Genomic DNA, 15,851 nt, shown 5'->3' on the forward strand with positions numbered 1-15,851 from the left:
CTTTGTAGCTCAGGGGTGAGGAATCTGTGCTCTTGTGGATGCTGTTGGACTCCTCCCATCTACTCCAGTCAGTCTTGGCCAATGGTCAAGATTAATGGGAGTTGTAGTACAATGGCCTATGGAGGCCGCAGGATCCCCACCCCTGTTGTAGCTTGTTATCTCGGCCTAGAAGCCTTGGTGCTGGTGGGGCTGCTGTTGCAACACCTTCCCTCTTTCCCCAATTTCCCTTCCACAGATAGAGCACTAGAGAGGCTGGCAGCAGTGCTTGCCAGCTATGGCATCAGGCCCCAGGATCTCACTCCCCAGCATCTCAGCTCCCTTGCTGGTCTTCTCCGGCTCCTCAGGAGTCCAGGTAAGATCGGCAAGATGGTATATGTAAGAGGATCTGGGAGAAGAGGCAGCTGGGATGTCTATAGCTGAAGGAGAGGAGATGGAGAGAGGGTTGTGTGTGTCTGGGGATAACATGGAACAATATCCGGACTATGTCTACATTGACAAGGGCAGAGCTGTGCTATTACTGTGCTGATCCAGCCCTGCTCCTCACAATCTGGGGATAAATCTGAGTTGGAGCTCTATCCAGAACCTGTTTTTCTGTGTTGGTGCTTAGCTGTGGAGCCCATGAAGTAGTAATGAAAGGGAGCGTGTGCTTGCTGTACAGAATACCTTTACTGCTATGTAATCAAAACGCCAACCCTACCCCCTCCTGCACATCTGGGAACATTGAGCAGAGGTTCCAAAGGGGTAGTTTGATTTCCAGGTTGGCTTGAGGATTTAAGATCTCATATCTTAGAAACTAAATACTCTTCTAATTCTCTCCCCAGCTGGTAGGCTTGGACCAGACACTCCAGAATCTAAGCGGGTAAGGCAGCTCCTTCTAGAGGCAAAGGGCAGTCTCCAGCCCAGAGTTCCTAAGGCCCTCTTAAGATTGTTGGAATTCGCTTTCACACAGTTTACAGGGGGCAAACGGTATGGGAAGCCTGAGTTGATGAACCAATGTCTTGCCCTGAGGAGTAGACTTGGCCTGTACAAGCCCCTATAGTACAATCCTCCACAGCTAGTTTCTAGTTGGACAGCCTGTGGAGAAGATTTGGTGTGTGCCTCTGGGACCCGAAGGTAGAGTTGGCCAGCCTGAGGCTGATAATGAACAGGCACAGTTAACGATTCAGGGGCTTTGGTTGGAGTAGAGGGCAGGAAGGATCACCCAAACGCTGGTTGTTGCAGGTTGGAAGTGTTGAGGTGCTGGTGAATGATGTGCCTCTTTCTCCTCAGGTGACAGAAGCTGAAATGCAACATGGAGAGGAGCTGGAGCCACCCCCCTCTCAAGAGAGCTATGTCAGTGCTGTGCCCACAGAGGGGCAGGTGCAGGCACAGAGGGAGACGCTTAGCCCAACTAAGGCCAAGATAACCATGACAACAGCTTCCCCACAACAACCTGAGCCCCTCCGTGCTGGTGAGGGAGAAGCAGCTGGCCTCAAGAGGCAGGTGGCAGTGATGAAGAAGAGCCACACATCAGTAGGGGGACCTGGCAAGGATGAGGACCGGCCAGAGACAGCGCTGGCTGCTGAGGAATATGGCTACATTGTCACTGACCAAAAGTGAGGGAAGGGGCGGGACATGGGGGGAAGGGGGAGGGCCAAGGAAATAGGAGCTAGGCCAGTGGGGGCGGGGTGTGTGCTCTCTAACATTTGGGAGATAGGGTACTATTTGAGAGGTAAAAAGGCATGTGCTTGTCTAACACAGGCACAAGATCAAGACACACTATTATTATTATTATTATTATTATTATTATTCATTAAATTTGTATTCCGCCCTTCAGCTGAAGATTACAGGGCAGTTCACAACTTAAAAGCACAAAATGATAACACAAAATACATTTAAAAAGAACCCTGCTCCCATAAGCGCATTTAAAAAGCCATAGAATGCTTAATCAGCCAAAGGCCTAGTTATAGAGAAACGTTTTCGTATGGCACCTGAAGATACGTAATGAAGGCGCTAGGCTAGCCTCCCTGGGGCAGCCCCTACAGAAAAGGCCTCTTCTTGTGTTGCCACCCTCTGGACCTCTTGTGGAGGAGGGGGCACATGAAGAAGGGCATCAGGCGTGTGGGGAAATGAGGTTTCAGTGAGGGAGAACAAGGAATGTTCTTCTCTCAACACCTGGTCCCTCAAATCCTATGGCTTCTTGCTGTTGCACTTGGGCAAAGCTGGACTTTAATCCCAACACATATTTGCCATCTTGTTCAGATTGTTGGGTTGTCTTGACAGCTCTCATGGGCTGCATTGCTTAGGTGTTTCCTTAGAGTGGGTGGCAGGAGGTTGTTGGCATTCGCTTGTTGTATACCAGTACAAGGAAAGAGTTGCCCTCCTGCTTTCTGCCTCCCAATGTTTCTCCCATGCATGCTTTTCCCATTGGCTCCTGGCCTCTCCTCTGTCTCCACCACCTGCAGGCCACTGGGTCTTGCTGCTGGCATCCGGCTCCTGGAGATCCTGGCTGAGCACGTGCACTTGTCCACTGCCAGTTTCATCAACATCAGGCAAGTGCTGCTGGGACTTAACTGAGAGGTGGGGATCCATAAGGAACTGGAGTGTGTTGTTGCCTCTGGCGCCTCAGGAAGGGGAGGAGCCTGGTGAGGCAGGCTGGAGAGGGTTCTGGAAGCATATCCTGAGGAAGATGCCTTTCCCAAGACTGAGGGGTCTTTTGGGATCTCCACAATCCTTTTCAAGTAGCTAATGTATCCTGTCCTGGCACGTTCCCATTGCTGGATGGTTACAAGTCGCTTGCCTATTTATATAAATACGGTTACCTGAAGTGGCATTGGAAGTTGTTGCGTCAGCTGGCTTATACCGAAGACACAAGTTTTATTAAAAGTGGGCAAGGAACTGGAGGACATTGTGGCCACAGTCTCTCTTTCCTTCCCTTTCTCATATTGTTGCATGCTTGCATTGAAATTGGAACTAGGCCCCAACCCTTCTGCATACCCAACATTATGATTGTGATATCGCTTCTTGGCCTGAGACAAAACACAGGTGGCCTTTACAGTGCCTGACTCCAAGCTCCTAATTGGTAAATAAAGGAGGTGTCATGAGATTAGAAGGTTAGCTATTGCCTGGGCCTTTTTAAAGCCAGAAATCAGTGAAACTCAGTTCCGGCACCTCAGGTGGGTGCCATTGCTAATATAAGAGAACAAGGTTGAGTCCTGGCACCTCTTTTTCTAGAAAAATAGCATTGGATATTGTTGAACATGGTGATACACAAAGCAGCAGAGGCAACCTGCTTTGTGGGTGTATATTGTGCTAGGATGGAATCAGGACACCTTGTAACCTCAAACCTTTCACCTTGCAGTGTTGTGGGCCCAGCTCTCACCTTCCGCATCCGTCAAAACCACCAAAACCTCTCTCTGGGTGATGTGGCTAACAGGGCTGGTAAGTTGACTCTGAAACGATAGTTGCAACACATGAGAATGCATCTGGTTACAGACTCATTTCGCCAACCTGGATCTAGAAGGACTCCAGTGGTTCTTCTCAATTAGATATGGAACAGGAGGGCTGGAGAATACTCCAGATGGACTCCAAATCCCATTAGTTGCAGCCAGCATATTCAGTAGTCAGGGAGGAGGGAGACCAGCAAGGCTGGGAGGAGTACAGCTTCGCCACTCCTGCCCTACAGCATTGTACTCCCTCCTGACTTGGTGCTTGGCCACCCTTTATCCTGTCCACCTGCCCAGTTAATGTCCATGTGTAGAGTATCCATTTCTTCCTTCAGATGCAATAGGCAAACATCAGTGAAGGCAGCTGCCTTTAGTAAACAAAGTAAGGAAGGCTATCATGCAACATGGCAGTGATCCAGAGATAGCAATTAGCACACCACTTCCTGGGCCACTCAAAAGGCTTCACTCCCCCAGCAACTGCCTGCCTGCCTGCCTGACTTTGCCCTTTTGCTAAATGTCCCTCCTTTTTTGTCCCTTTTCCCATCTAGCACTGGTGAAGCCAAAGCTGGAGACGGAGGTGGGAGTGAAGATCCTACAGACAGGTGTTGGGCAGGTAAAGCTGGGGGGTCATAGGCCTTGGGATTTGCAGTGGTCTTTGGGTTTTGACCATAGCCCTATTTAAGAGTTTAAGCAACATAATGGAGAAGCAGGGTTGGTTGTGCTACTCAGACCTGCCCTCTGAAGCACACCCACCTCTACACAGTTCAGAGCCCTTCACAGCTCTAAAGCAGAGATCTGCCCCCAACTTGGTGGAAGCACCCAGTGCAGTTTGAATCCCTGGTTGTGCTTGGCTTTAAATCCTTACAGGAGGCCTGTATGGGTGGAAGAGGCTCCTTGCTTCTGACATTTACCTTCAAAACTCATGGAAGGCTCTAAACTGTGTAGAGATGATGGGGTGGAGCTTAGCCACATGGACCTGCTCTTCCTTGCATGTTTATCTACATGTGAGCAGGCCGAGTACCTGAATACGGCCAGGGATTAGTCAAGAAGTGGGGCTTGGAGAATCCTGGATCACCAGCCCAGCATCGCCCAAGTCAAATTTGAAAGTGAGTGGGGCAGGGGCCCTCCAGATGCTATTGGACCGCAGCTTGCATCAGCCAGTGTGGCCGGTAATCAGGGATGCTGGGAGTTGTAGTCCAACAGCTCCTGGAGCTCCCCAGCCCTGCAGTGCCCTGGCAGCAAGAGACCAACCGAGGGATTGGATCACGTGTGGTGGGGCTTCCAGCATGCAGGTTCAGAGTGGGAGGAAATGTACTGGCTGCAGGTTACGTAACGTAGGGAAGAAGAGTTTGGCAGGGACTCCCATGGACTGCTGGGGTTTTCACAGTGGATTGAGGAAATGAGAACTTTTTTCTTCAAGGAGCCAGAGGAAATCCTGGTTGGTTTCCATGATACAAAGATCGTGGGAGCGGCAGCAGCCACCGACTGCCACATGTGCCAATTTTGACTCTCTCTTCCGCCTTTGCTTGTCCCAGGAGCTCCTTCCTATCCCACTGTGCTGCTCTTGACTCCTGTCTGCTTCCCCACAGCGCAACGAGGCTGCAACCTACCCGCACCCCACACACTTTGGCGACACCTTCCGCTCGGTGCTGCTCACCTTTGTCTTGCTGGCCTGTGTGGCTGGCATTGTGATAGCCGCTGCGGTGGTCTTCTGTCTGCGTCAGCATGCCAAGCAGCGAGAGAAGGAGCGGTTGGCAGGGCTGGGGCCCGAGGGAGCAGCTGACAGCACCTTTGAATACCAGGTACGGTGCAGCCCATTTTGCCCTTTGCAAAGAGCTGCAAATTGTTTTGGGAGGAGCCACAAAGCTTCTGTCCTGGAAGAGGGGCTTTGTGTGCAAGGACACTGCTTTGTTGCCTCTGACGTTCTGGCAAGCTCCGACCTGTCGTTCGCCCTGCCTGTGGCAGATCTTTAGTGCATTAGCCGCTGCAGCTGTGTCTTTCCCACAGGAGTTGTGTCGGCAGCACATGGCTGCCAAATCACTGTTTGGCCGTGCCGAAGCTCCCTCGCCCTCCGCTCCGGCGGAGAATTCCCGCGTCAGCAGTGTCTCCTCACAGTTCAGCGATGCGCCCCAGGCCAGCCCCAGCTCCCATAGCAGCACACCATCCTGGTGCGAGGAGCCTGTGCAATCCAACATGGACATCTCTACTGGGCACATGATTCTGGTGAGGCGTGTTTGCACTGTGTGTGTGTGTGTGTGTGTGTGTGTGGAGGTACAGGCTTTATTGAGATGCAAAGTTGCCAGGTAACAGCTTTGCAACAACCAGAGGTGCTATGGCCTAGTGGTGGGGAACCTGTGGCCTTAAAAGTGACATTGGACCCCAACTCCCATCATCTCCGGACATTGGCCATACTGGCTGAGGCAAAGGGATGGTGGAGCAACACAGGTTCCCATCTTTAGACATACAATTATTATGTGTGGGCAAAATGATAGTAGATGAAATGACAAGATTTCTGATAGTACGCAGCAGTGCCCCTGCTGTCTTTTGCTCCCTATGGATCTTGGCCTATAGATATCAGCAGTCTCCTTTTTGATGACTGGCTATTTCTGGGGCAGCCAACACAGTGTCGTCCAGATGTTTAGGGCCACAGCTCCAGTCCAGAACATCTGGGCAGCACCATATTGGCTACCCCTGGACCTTTTATTTCTTTATTTGGCAGAACTGATATTCTGCTTAATCAACAAGAACCTCTTAAGCGGTTTACATAAAACAATATGAAATATAAAGAAACATCTGGGGGGGAAATTACCATGGTTATGTTAAAACGTATGCAAGATTTGAAGTATAGCAGCAGATAAGAACTGTAGTTTAATAATTTATAGTTAACATATATAATGGGTAAAATATAAGTAATATAGCAGCTTTATAAGGTCAGAAAAGAACTGCCGTGGAAAGGTGGATAGAAAGTCAATGGAAATGAGAGATTTGCTCTGATGGTTGTTTAAAAGAATTTGCAAAATTTGAAAGGTTAATAAAATAAATATTAACAAAAATATAAATGAAGAACATTGGCAAGAGCGAACATTAAAAAGATTTTTTTTCATAATATAAATAAAACCAGCAGTTTCAAACAACATCTGCGTAATAAAATTGCATGTTTAAAATTACTTGTCTGGGGCGTGCAGATGTGCTTGTGCAAGTGGACATGTTTAGGAGGTGGTAATGATCCTGCCCCCCCCGTCACCTGTAGGCATACATGGAGGACCACCTGCGCAACCGTGACCGGTTAGCCAAGGAGTGGCAGGCGCTGTGTGCATACCAGGCTGAGCCTAATGCCTGTGAGGCTGCGCAGCGTGAAGCAAACATCAAGAAAAACCGCAACCCTGATTATGTGCCCTGTGAGTAGCTCAGAACGGTGCTTCTTCCTGGTATCCCTGTTTCCAGGGCCATTGCTGGCATGCCAGTTCTGAGGCTCTTCTGCATGGGGATTGTGGAATGACTGCATGACCAATGACTTGCTTTTTTCCAGTTTTAATTTGCATTTCAAAGCAAACTTGTCTAGTCTGCACTTTCTAAAACAATGTGCAAACGGAAGCACAGCCATTCCTTGAAATTTGGACTTCTCCAAAGTTTCCGGGGGAGTTCTCCCACCAAGGGATCTGCACAAAAATGCATATGCCAGTGTGCACAGAAATGTATATATTCCTGAAAATAAGATACTAAAATGGTATGAGGGGGAATGTGTATATTAGGATAAATTTTCACTAAAATGCTAGTGACTTGAAGGACTTTTTTTTGTAAAAGCAAACTGATGTGGCAATGTGGAGAGCTGAACTTAAGAATGGAAAAATGAGAAACTGAGAGAAACTGGAATGGAAGGATTCACCCGTCCTTAGTGATAGCTTAAGTTGTTTGTGAACTCCAGGACTGAGGCCCAGAACCCTCCAGGGGTCCCTGGCTACTCAGTTGGGTCCTGTTACATTGACTTATTGCACTTTATTGCTGTTTCCAGACGATCATGCCCGCATCAAGCTGAAGGCAGAGAGCAATCCATCCCGCAGTGACTTCATCAATGCCAGCCCTATTGTGAGTGCCACAAACTCAGATTCACACTCTCCACTGAACTGCCCCCTTGAATCCACTGAATCTGTCACACTGCCCTCATGTAAGGGGCAAGCTTTTGCTCGGTCAAGTCTATCAACTGTGGATCATTTTTAAGTGATGTCCTCAAAGCCACCAGGTCCCTTCACTAAAATACGACAGACCCGTCATAAATGAAAGTACAGACTCTCCCACCCTTCCCTGGCCACGAGCTCTTCCCTGAGTCCAACAAACTCGTTTTTCTGAATGCGCCCTCTCAGTGCTGCCAAACTGGAGGGAAAAGCTGGATGCTTTTCCAAGTGCTATCTTACCTGCCTTTCAGAATCAGGTAAACTTTCTTGCTCTCTTGTCATGTAGCCCTGCTCCTCCTAGTGTTGAAACTGGGCAGATACTCTTCCACTAACCTAAACTCTCCCCTTTCAGACTGTCTGTGTATCATAGGGGACTCATAGAATTGTAGAGTTAGACGGGACCATGTGGATCATGTAGTCCAATTCCCTGCAATGCAGGAAACTTTTGCCCAACATGGGGCTCAAACCACTAACCATGAAATTAAGGGTCTCATGCTTTACTTACTGTAACCCCTTTACAGAAAGTCCTTCAGCCAATCAACCTTCTATCGTGGATGCTTAAAGGAAATCTATCTTGAATAGCAACGTGTACGACTCTAGTACAGTAGAGTGGACAATATGAATTGTATTCAATTATGAATGGACCTAAGTTAGTAATGTTCATTCATTTTAACTGGTCTGCTCTAAACAAAAGCTAGTTGAGTACAAACCTATATAGTTGAGACTGGTTTTATTTTTTCTCTTCTTTCTCTTGCCCCCATACCTACCCAGGCAAGGTGACTTATCCTCCTAACTAACAATTCATTTGGGAGGGTGGGCTAGTTTGCTGCTTGTGGATTTGTGAGCCTGGACAATGACAAGCCATGGGAAAAGAATTAATTTCTAATGTTCAGGGTACAGCTAAGCACGATTGCTGTCTTGGCACAAGATTTCCATCCAGAGTTATTGAGGTGAGCAAAGTTAAGGCAGACTAGAGTCCTGCCCCTGGACCTAGACCTCTTTTACCCCTAGTTCCACTCTTCCCCTTCCCTCCAAGATAACACATATTATTTTCTCCGCAGATTGACCATGATCCACGGATGCCAGCATACATTGCTACGCAGGGGCCACCGTCCCACACCATCGCTGACTTCTGGCAGGTGAGGCAGGCATGGCTCATGGTAGCCTATTCAGGGAAGATCTTGCTCAAGGGTGGTGTGGGGGCAAAGAGGCATTTAGGATGTGGCCCTTACTCCTGCACCGTGTGAGAAAGCTGACTGACCCTTGTTTGGCAGAGATTCACGCTGTCTGCGTTAATATGCTATACGGAGCCCTTAGAGGAGGTGGTGGCAATGAATAGCCTGTAGGGCAGGCAAAGATTGGGAACCTGTGGCCTTTCAGATGTTGTTGGGACTCCATCAGCCCCAACCACCATGGCTAATGGTCAGGGATGATGGGAGTTGTAGTCCAGCAACAGGAGCAGCTACGTCCTTGCCCTACAGGCCTCCTCTAGGGGCTCATGGATTCCCCATCCCTGCTGTAGAGAAACCTTCAATCCTGGCCATGGATGAAGCTCTGCATGCTCCACGCTGAGGCACTGCCATCAATAAATTTTGTGAATTGGCAAAGGTCCTGAATATTGGCTTGTTTTGCCCTTTGTGTGATTTTATGTTACTTGTACTAGCCAGAAGAAGGAGGTACACAAAGCATTGGTGCTCAATCTGTAAAAGTCCTCCTTGGCTCTCCTCTAAGAATTTGGCTAGACCATGGCCTGTACATTTCCAAGCTTACCTCTGCAGTCATGCGGGAATGAAACTTGTCCTTTTGCTTTGTTTTTAAACTGAAGGGAAGATTTACTAAATTCTGTGACTGACACGATGCCAAGTTTCATGGGGTGGCTATGGATGTCTGGCCCTACGCACAGGCCTGCGGTAGCTTTCAGGCCACTCTGGTTCACATTCTACCTGGAAATGAGGTAGAGGTGGGACCCATCCTGGACAGGAGGGAGAGGAACAACCTCTTCATTCCTGTGTGCTAGATGGTTTTGGTCTCTGACTTGCCCTGTAAGAACATAAGCACTGCTGGGTCAGGCCAAAGACCCTCCTAGTCTAGCATCCTCTTCTCACAATGGCCTACCAGATGCCTCTGAGAAGCCTGTGAGCAGGACCTGAGCACAACAGCACTCAGCTTGTGTCTGGCATTCAGAGGCACGCTGCCTCCAACAGTGTTTGGAACAAAGCCATTGGTAGCTTTATCCTCTATGACTCTGTCCTATGAGAACATACAACCTGGGCCCATTCCCTCGACCCACACCTGCCCCTTAGTACCTGCTGTGGACTCTGCCTTCTTCTGGTCTAGAGAAGAAGGGTGTTTGCATTTTGAGGGCTGGGAATTCAATGTCTGTTGCTTGTGCATAGATGGTGTGGGAGAACGGCTGCACCGTCATTGTCATGCTGAGCCCTCTAGTGGAGGACGGCGTCAAGCAGTGTGACCGCTACTGGCCTGATGAGGGCTCCTCCCTGTACCACATCTATGAGGTGAGCCTGGCGAACGGTGGCCCAAGGGCCTGCAGACACGGTTATTTTGTGATCACCATCCCAGTCTCCTATTTATGTGATGCAAGGAAAAGGAATCCCAAGTTGCCACTCTTTTTATGGACATCTAGGGAGCATACTGAGTTGGCACAGTGGTCCATCTAGCTCAGTACTGACTACACTGACTGGCAGTGGCTGTCTCCCAGCCCTACCTGGAGATGCTGGGGACTGAACTGGGGACCTTCTGCATTCAAGGTGGATGCTCTGCCACTGAGCTGCACCCCTTCCTTTTCATGCAGCTCCCTGCCGTGTGACTGAGCTGAGCACAGCCGTACTGAGAAGCACAGAGATGCTGGCTCTTTGGGAAAGGCTTGTGACATCTGCCCCACCCCCAGGGGCACACCATTTACGTGCACCTCTCCCCTCCCCCAGTTGGGAGCATGTCAGAGAGAACTACCTGCTATGGAGCCAGTTCCTCCTCCTCCTCCTCCTGCCACAATCTCTTCCCTGATCCCGGGTAGCTAGCTGCCTACCGCCCACCAAAATCCTTGGTTCTTAAGCCCTCTTGGGCAATGCAAAAGCCATCTTTTATGTACAGAGAGTATAAGGAAACAAATTCCTTGAATCGCTGAATGCTAAACTGCTTTGTGGCCTCGCAAGGTAACATTGTTGGCCATCCCTGCCCCAAACTCTTACTGCTTTGCACAATTCTGTAACCCTGCAAAGGGCCAGGAAGTGATGTGATTGGCCCAAGATAACTTCTGCAAGGGCTGCCTGGTTGATATGCTTGCTGGGTCCGCAGCCCTGAGAGGAACTGCCTATGAAAACCAAATGGTGCAGACAAACCCCTCCAGCTGGCTGTATGGACACAGTACTCACGAGGGAAGAGCAAGACAAGCCCTACGTGGGCCTGACAACTGCAGGGGAGAACAGAGTCCCACTTCTCCTGGTCCAGGGAGAGCCAATGTGGTAATCTCTAGATACTGTTGGACTCCAGCTCCCATGGTCCCTGACTGCTGCCCACGCTGGCTGGGACGGATGGGAGTTGGAGTCCTGCAACTTCTGGAGAGGAAGTTCTAGTTACTTGCTCTAGCTACTTGGGGAATGGTAGGAAAGGAATTACAATTGACTGAGCAGAATAAAGCACTGGGGCTGGTCTGGGCTGGGGGAATCGCAGCAGGGGAAACTGGGGGCTGGTTGGCTTATGTGTAGTTGGCTAGGGAAGGGTAAGGCCTCTTAGTTAATATGCTATTTTTCCCCCTCTCTCCCCCTGTCCCCACCTTACAGGTGAACCTGGTCTCTGAACACATCTGGTGTGAGGATTTCCTGGTGCGCAGCTTCTACCTGAAGAACGTCCAGTCTCAGGAGACACGAACTCTGACACAGTTTCACTTCCTGAGCTGGCCTGCAGAGGGCATCCCCACCACCACACGGCCTCTCCTTGACTTCCGCAGGTGTGGGATTTCGTGCCTCCCCCCTCAGTAGTCCACTAGGATGAGATGTTGCGGGGGGGGGGGCTCTGGCACATGGTGTCTGTGATAGCACTGGGCAAAGAGGAGGGTTAGGAGTCAGAGCTTATGTAGCTGAGTTCCTGGAAATGGGCTAGGCCATGTTTCGAATCTTTCCTAGCTATTCTGGTCCAGAGGAAGGTCTTTAGGACCAGTGTTAGGAAGCTTTCAGGGAAAAGGGAGGAAGACTTGAGCACCATAGAAAGAAGGCACAAGTTAACCTACTACATTACTTTGCCCCTTGGAGCCATATGAAGGCACCCAAGGCAAAAGCGCTGCGGTTTTTTTCCACGAGCTTGATATCTCCTCAGAATGGGTGTCACAGGCAGGTCACAGTTAGGATCGGTGGAAATGGAGTCAAGTGCCCTTTTGGATCCTCATAATGTGTGCTGATGACCCTTACAGTACTATCTCCTTCCCCACCCTTTGCAATACCAATGAGAAGGCTGGTTTTTGTGTGTTGAGGCACTCCATTTTTCTTGCATCCCAAAGGCTCTAAGGGAGCCATCAAAGTCCTCTTCAGCAGCCTTCCACCCACCCCCACCCCATTTCCAGAACCAATTATCTGCATCACTCCAGACTTAGGAACTGGAGGTGTCACTCAAAAGTAAATTGCATTGATGCCGACTGTGTCGTTTAGCCCGATGGTGTTAACTTTGTGCAGGAAGGAATGTTCTGGCGCATGAGTCATGCTGGGAGTCCTTGTAATGGTTGGGAAATAGTGTGCCTCTGGTCTTTAGCTCTGTGGAGCATCTGCTCTGACTATAGAGGCTGCAGTGCTGAGGGGCTACCTGGAAGTAACATAATTACTCACTGTGCTGCATTATTTGTGTGGGTCACAGTGTGGCGTGTGGGCTGGTAGTGACGCTTAACGTAGATGACGAACCCTTTGCCTTTCAGCTTTAGTATCAGCCTTAGAGAAAGGTAACCTCAGAAGGTACTGATGTGGGGGAAGCATAATTTGGCATTTAGTATAGGATGCTCGATACTTCAGGTGTGCGCGCACATGCGCCCACACCTGCAGTGCAAATGATGAAGGCCCTGCAAGGTCACGAATGAATCAGGAATTACATGTAGTAGCGATATTGCCTCTCTGCACCGTCACCACAGTCCTGTGAATGCTTTAACTGGAATGCGTTTTGGGAGATGCGGACTTCAAAACAGGCAAGGATGGGGGGGGGGGGACTGACTCCGAATGCCTCTAATTAAGTGAGAAAAGTTTCGTGACTGGAAAACACACTTCAGATATAGACAGGGGAGTTGTGTGCAGCTGGACCCTTTGAATTCCACACGCCTCACTCAAAAGGGTGCCATTGAGGAGCAGTATGAAACACAGTTCATACCAGATACAATTTATTCTTCAGGACTGGGCATTTCCCCTGATTATTGTGAAGTATGAACACAGAATCACAAGAAATGTTATGGAGATATGCATTTTTGAAAGGCAATGAATGTTTGCTTTAGTTACAGCAGGGTTCAAAGAATGGGGCTATTGGACTTTGCTGGGCATCTTCCTCCCCACCTCCTACCAAGATCTGGAAATGGCCCCCTGTGCTGCCTCCCTCCCCAGTCCAGTTTCCATATGGGGAAAACCAAGTAGGATGTCTTACACCAGCTGTGAGGACCATTTGGCCCTCCAAATGTTGCTGAAATACAGCTCCCAGCAAGCATGGCCAGTGGCCGGGGTTGATGTGAACTGTTTGTTCAGCATTAACTGGAGGGCCAAAGGGGTCCCCGCACTTATCTTAGTCTAATGAAGGTAACTATGCAAATATGTGTCATTATTCTGCATGTTTTCTAATAGCAGCCAAGGATCAACATTTGTGAGGGTCCCAAATTCAGCTATGGTCTATGTTGTGTGGGTTCTCTCCACCACCCAGCCTCACAGTGAGATGAGATCCAATGGATAAAAACACTGCATGGGGCAAAAAAAGTGGAGAAAACACTGTAAAGGAGCAGAGGGAGACTGCGAAATTGGGTCCTTTCCCCCCTTATAGAGTGATTGTCTGGAGTGATTGGCCCATCTTACGCAACCTGCTTCCAAATTATTTCTAACCTGTTTTATCCCCTCTGTCTTGTCCCTCCCGCGTGCTCCAATAAGCCTCTCTCTCTTTCTCTCTCTCTCTCTGCATTCACCCATCTTCCTTGTGCAAGGGGACTCCTGCTGCCTTGACGTCTGTGCTGGCGGTGGGTGTGGACGTGGGGTTGCTTAGCTTCCCCGGCAGCCATTGCAAAAAGAGGCATCTCTGTGCATTTCCAGATCCATTAGGAAAACTCTCTGTGTGGCTTCAGGCTTGGAAGATGACAGAGAGGAAAGGATCCCGGTGTCATGGCTTGGGGTTCAACGGTTCCTGTGGCCTTCTCAGCTTCCGCCACCAATGGGCAGCATTTGGGGGCCCAGCGCACATGTGAAACCTAAGCAAGCTGAAATACGAGAGGATCCCAGCTTGCTCTCAGCTCTGCCTTTCTCTCCCATCTGTGTCCTGTTGGTGCTGCTTTATGAGGCTCTTTGCCTCTCTAGTTCCCTTTGGAAATCGCTTAGCTCTTTCCTCTGCCTGCATTACACCATTGCGCTCTCTCTCTCTCTCTCTCTCTCTCTCTCTCTCTCTCTCTCTCTCTCTCTCTCCTTCACCACCACCACCACCACCACCTCTCCACCTCCTCTTCTTCCTTCCTTCCTTCCTTTTTCCTCTCTCTTTTTTCTCTCACAGCCGCCAGTGTCATTTTTGTGATTTGCAGCTAGTAATCCTGGCCCAGTTGCATAGTCACAAAAGTGATCATTGGCTGCCGTGCTGGCTGCATGGAACGAGACAGGGCTTCAGCTGCTGTCGTGCTCCACCTTCTGCCCTTCCTCCCTGCTCTGCCCTCGTTCACCAGAGCAAAAGAGGCCCCAAACTAGATCCAGTCTCTTACGTGCAGATTTCCATTGGAGAACAAGGAAGCTGTGTGTGGCGGTTGTGAGTGGATGGAGGGTCTGTGCCATAAGGCAAGAGAGGGGATTTGATCCATGAGGGCGAAGAGCCCATGACTCTCTGCCACCATGAGCACATGGAAATGGAAATGGCACTTTGATACGGAGCAGGTCCCTTGCTCATAGCCTGCCAGTTAAACCTGCAGTTTGCAGGCAGTGGATGCAATGCCTCTGGCTCTCATCATTCCTGACCATTGGCTTTGCTGGGTGGGGCTGATGAGAGTTGGAGCCCAACAACATCTGGAGGGTCACAGGTTCCCTTTTCCTGCTATAAGATCGTATTTTTCACAGCTGAATGCTATAGGCAGAAGTTTTGCAAATCAGCCTGCAGACATCTTCAATAATATGCTTTCTTCCCCACCTCTGAGATATTTTGGCATACTGCACCTGCTTTTTGGAACCTTATATATATCAAAGTGCTCCAAAATGTCAGACTGCCTGACTGATGCTCTGCAGAGTAATGTGTCCTTTTTGATCCAGATCCAGCCCCTTCAACATGTGCAGCAATCAAATAACCAGAATATCATCTTTCTTATATATTAGATTCATTTTATATAATTCCTTCTCATTGTTCACACAATTTGACTAGCTGATCTGTGACACCCCATGGTGTGGATACAAGAAATTCCTCTCTCAAAAATAAAAAAAATTTTCCCCTTGCCAGCAAAAATTCTGTAACTAGCAAGAAAGCAAGGCTCTTCACCTCCAGAAGAGCAATCAAGGTGAAGTGATGAGAGCAGCATCACTCACTTTGTGGAATCAGATGTGTAGCTGTGAAAAGGACCCCAAATAACAAAACAAAGGACTCTCATGTTGCTACAGTGGAACACTGGTCATGTGAAGGATACGCATTTCATATTGGATATGTAAATGTGAAATAAATGTTTTTGTTAGGAAAAATAAATGGACTGGTGCAAGCAATCTCAATCACTTGTTCACTGCATTTTACCATGTGCACTATAGTAATCGCATTGGTTTAATGCACTCATGAAGGTAATACTTGGGTTATTTAATGGTTTGTTGCAGGGGCGGATTAAATAGAATGACATTTTGCTCTCCAGTGGATCAATTAGTATGTGATTTTTAAAATACCATTTTTGGTGGGTGAAGAGGATTGAAAATCCAATGTGATGAACCAAATTTTAAAAATCCATTTGGGGGATTACTGGGAGACACTTGGAACAGGCTTTGAAAAGGAACACTTGTTCTGCAAAGTAGCATTTGAGGTTTTGGAAAATGTCCCATGGGCCACATAGGAGAAT

The 15,851-nt window shown here is 48.9% G+C and overlaps 1 protein-coding gene across 3 annotated transcripts in view; it reads left to right on the forward strand.

Annotated features, from left to right (window-relative positions):
- The window catches only part of PTPRN (protein tyrosine phosphatase receptor type N), a 32,684-nt gene that overhangs the window by 13,173 nt on the left and 3,660 nt on the right, over positions 1-15,851 (forward strand). For 2 of the 3 annotated variants that reach the window (XM_081883980.1, XM_081883981.1), the window contains exons 7-19: positions 236-352; positions 822-859; positions 1,270-1,595; positions 2,445-2,531; positions 3,341-3,420; positions 3,974-4,038; positions 5,015-5,227; positions 5,433-5,648; positions 6,676-6,823; positions 7,438-7,511; positions 8,659-8,736; positions 9,994-10,113; positions 11,398-11,564. In XM_081883980.1, coding sequence (XP_081740106.1) covers positions 236-352; positions 822-859; positions 1,270-1,595; positions 2,445-2,531; positions 3,341-3,420; positions 3,974-4,038; positions 5,015-5,227; positions 5,433-5,648; positions 6,676-6,823; positions 7,438-7,511; positions 8,659-8,736; positions 9,994-10,113; positions 11,398-11,564 — 1,729 coding nt within the window. The remainder of the gene's footprint in view (positions 1-235; positions 353-821; positions 860-1,269; positions 1,596-2,444; positions 2,532-3,340; positions 3,421-3,973; positions 4,039-5,014; positions 5,228-5,432; positions 5,649-6,675; positions 6,824-7,437; positions 7,512-8,658; positions 8,737-9,993; positions 10,114-11,397; positions 11,565-15,851) is intronic. The other variant, XM_081883982.1, reaches the window with a different exon arrangement.

The sequence above is a fragment of the Podarcis melisellensis genome (assembly GCF_964234715.1).
Source record: "Podarcis melisellensis genome assembly, chromosome: 1".
Lineage (NCBI taxonomy): Eukaryota > Metazoa > Chordata > Lepidosauria > Squamata > Lacertidae > Podarcis > Podarcis melisellensis.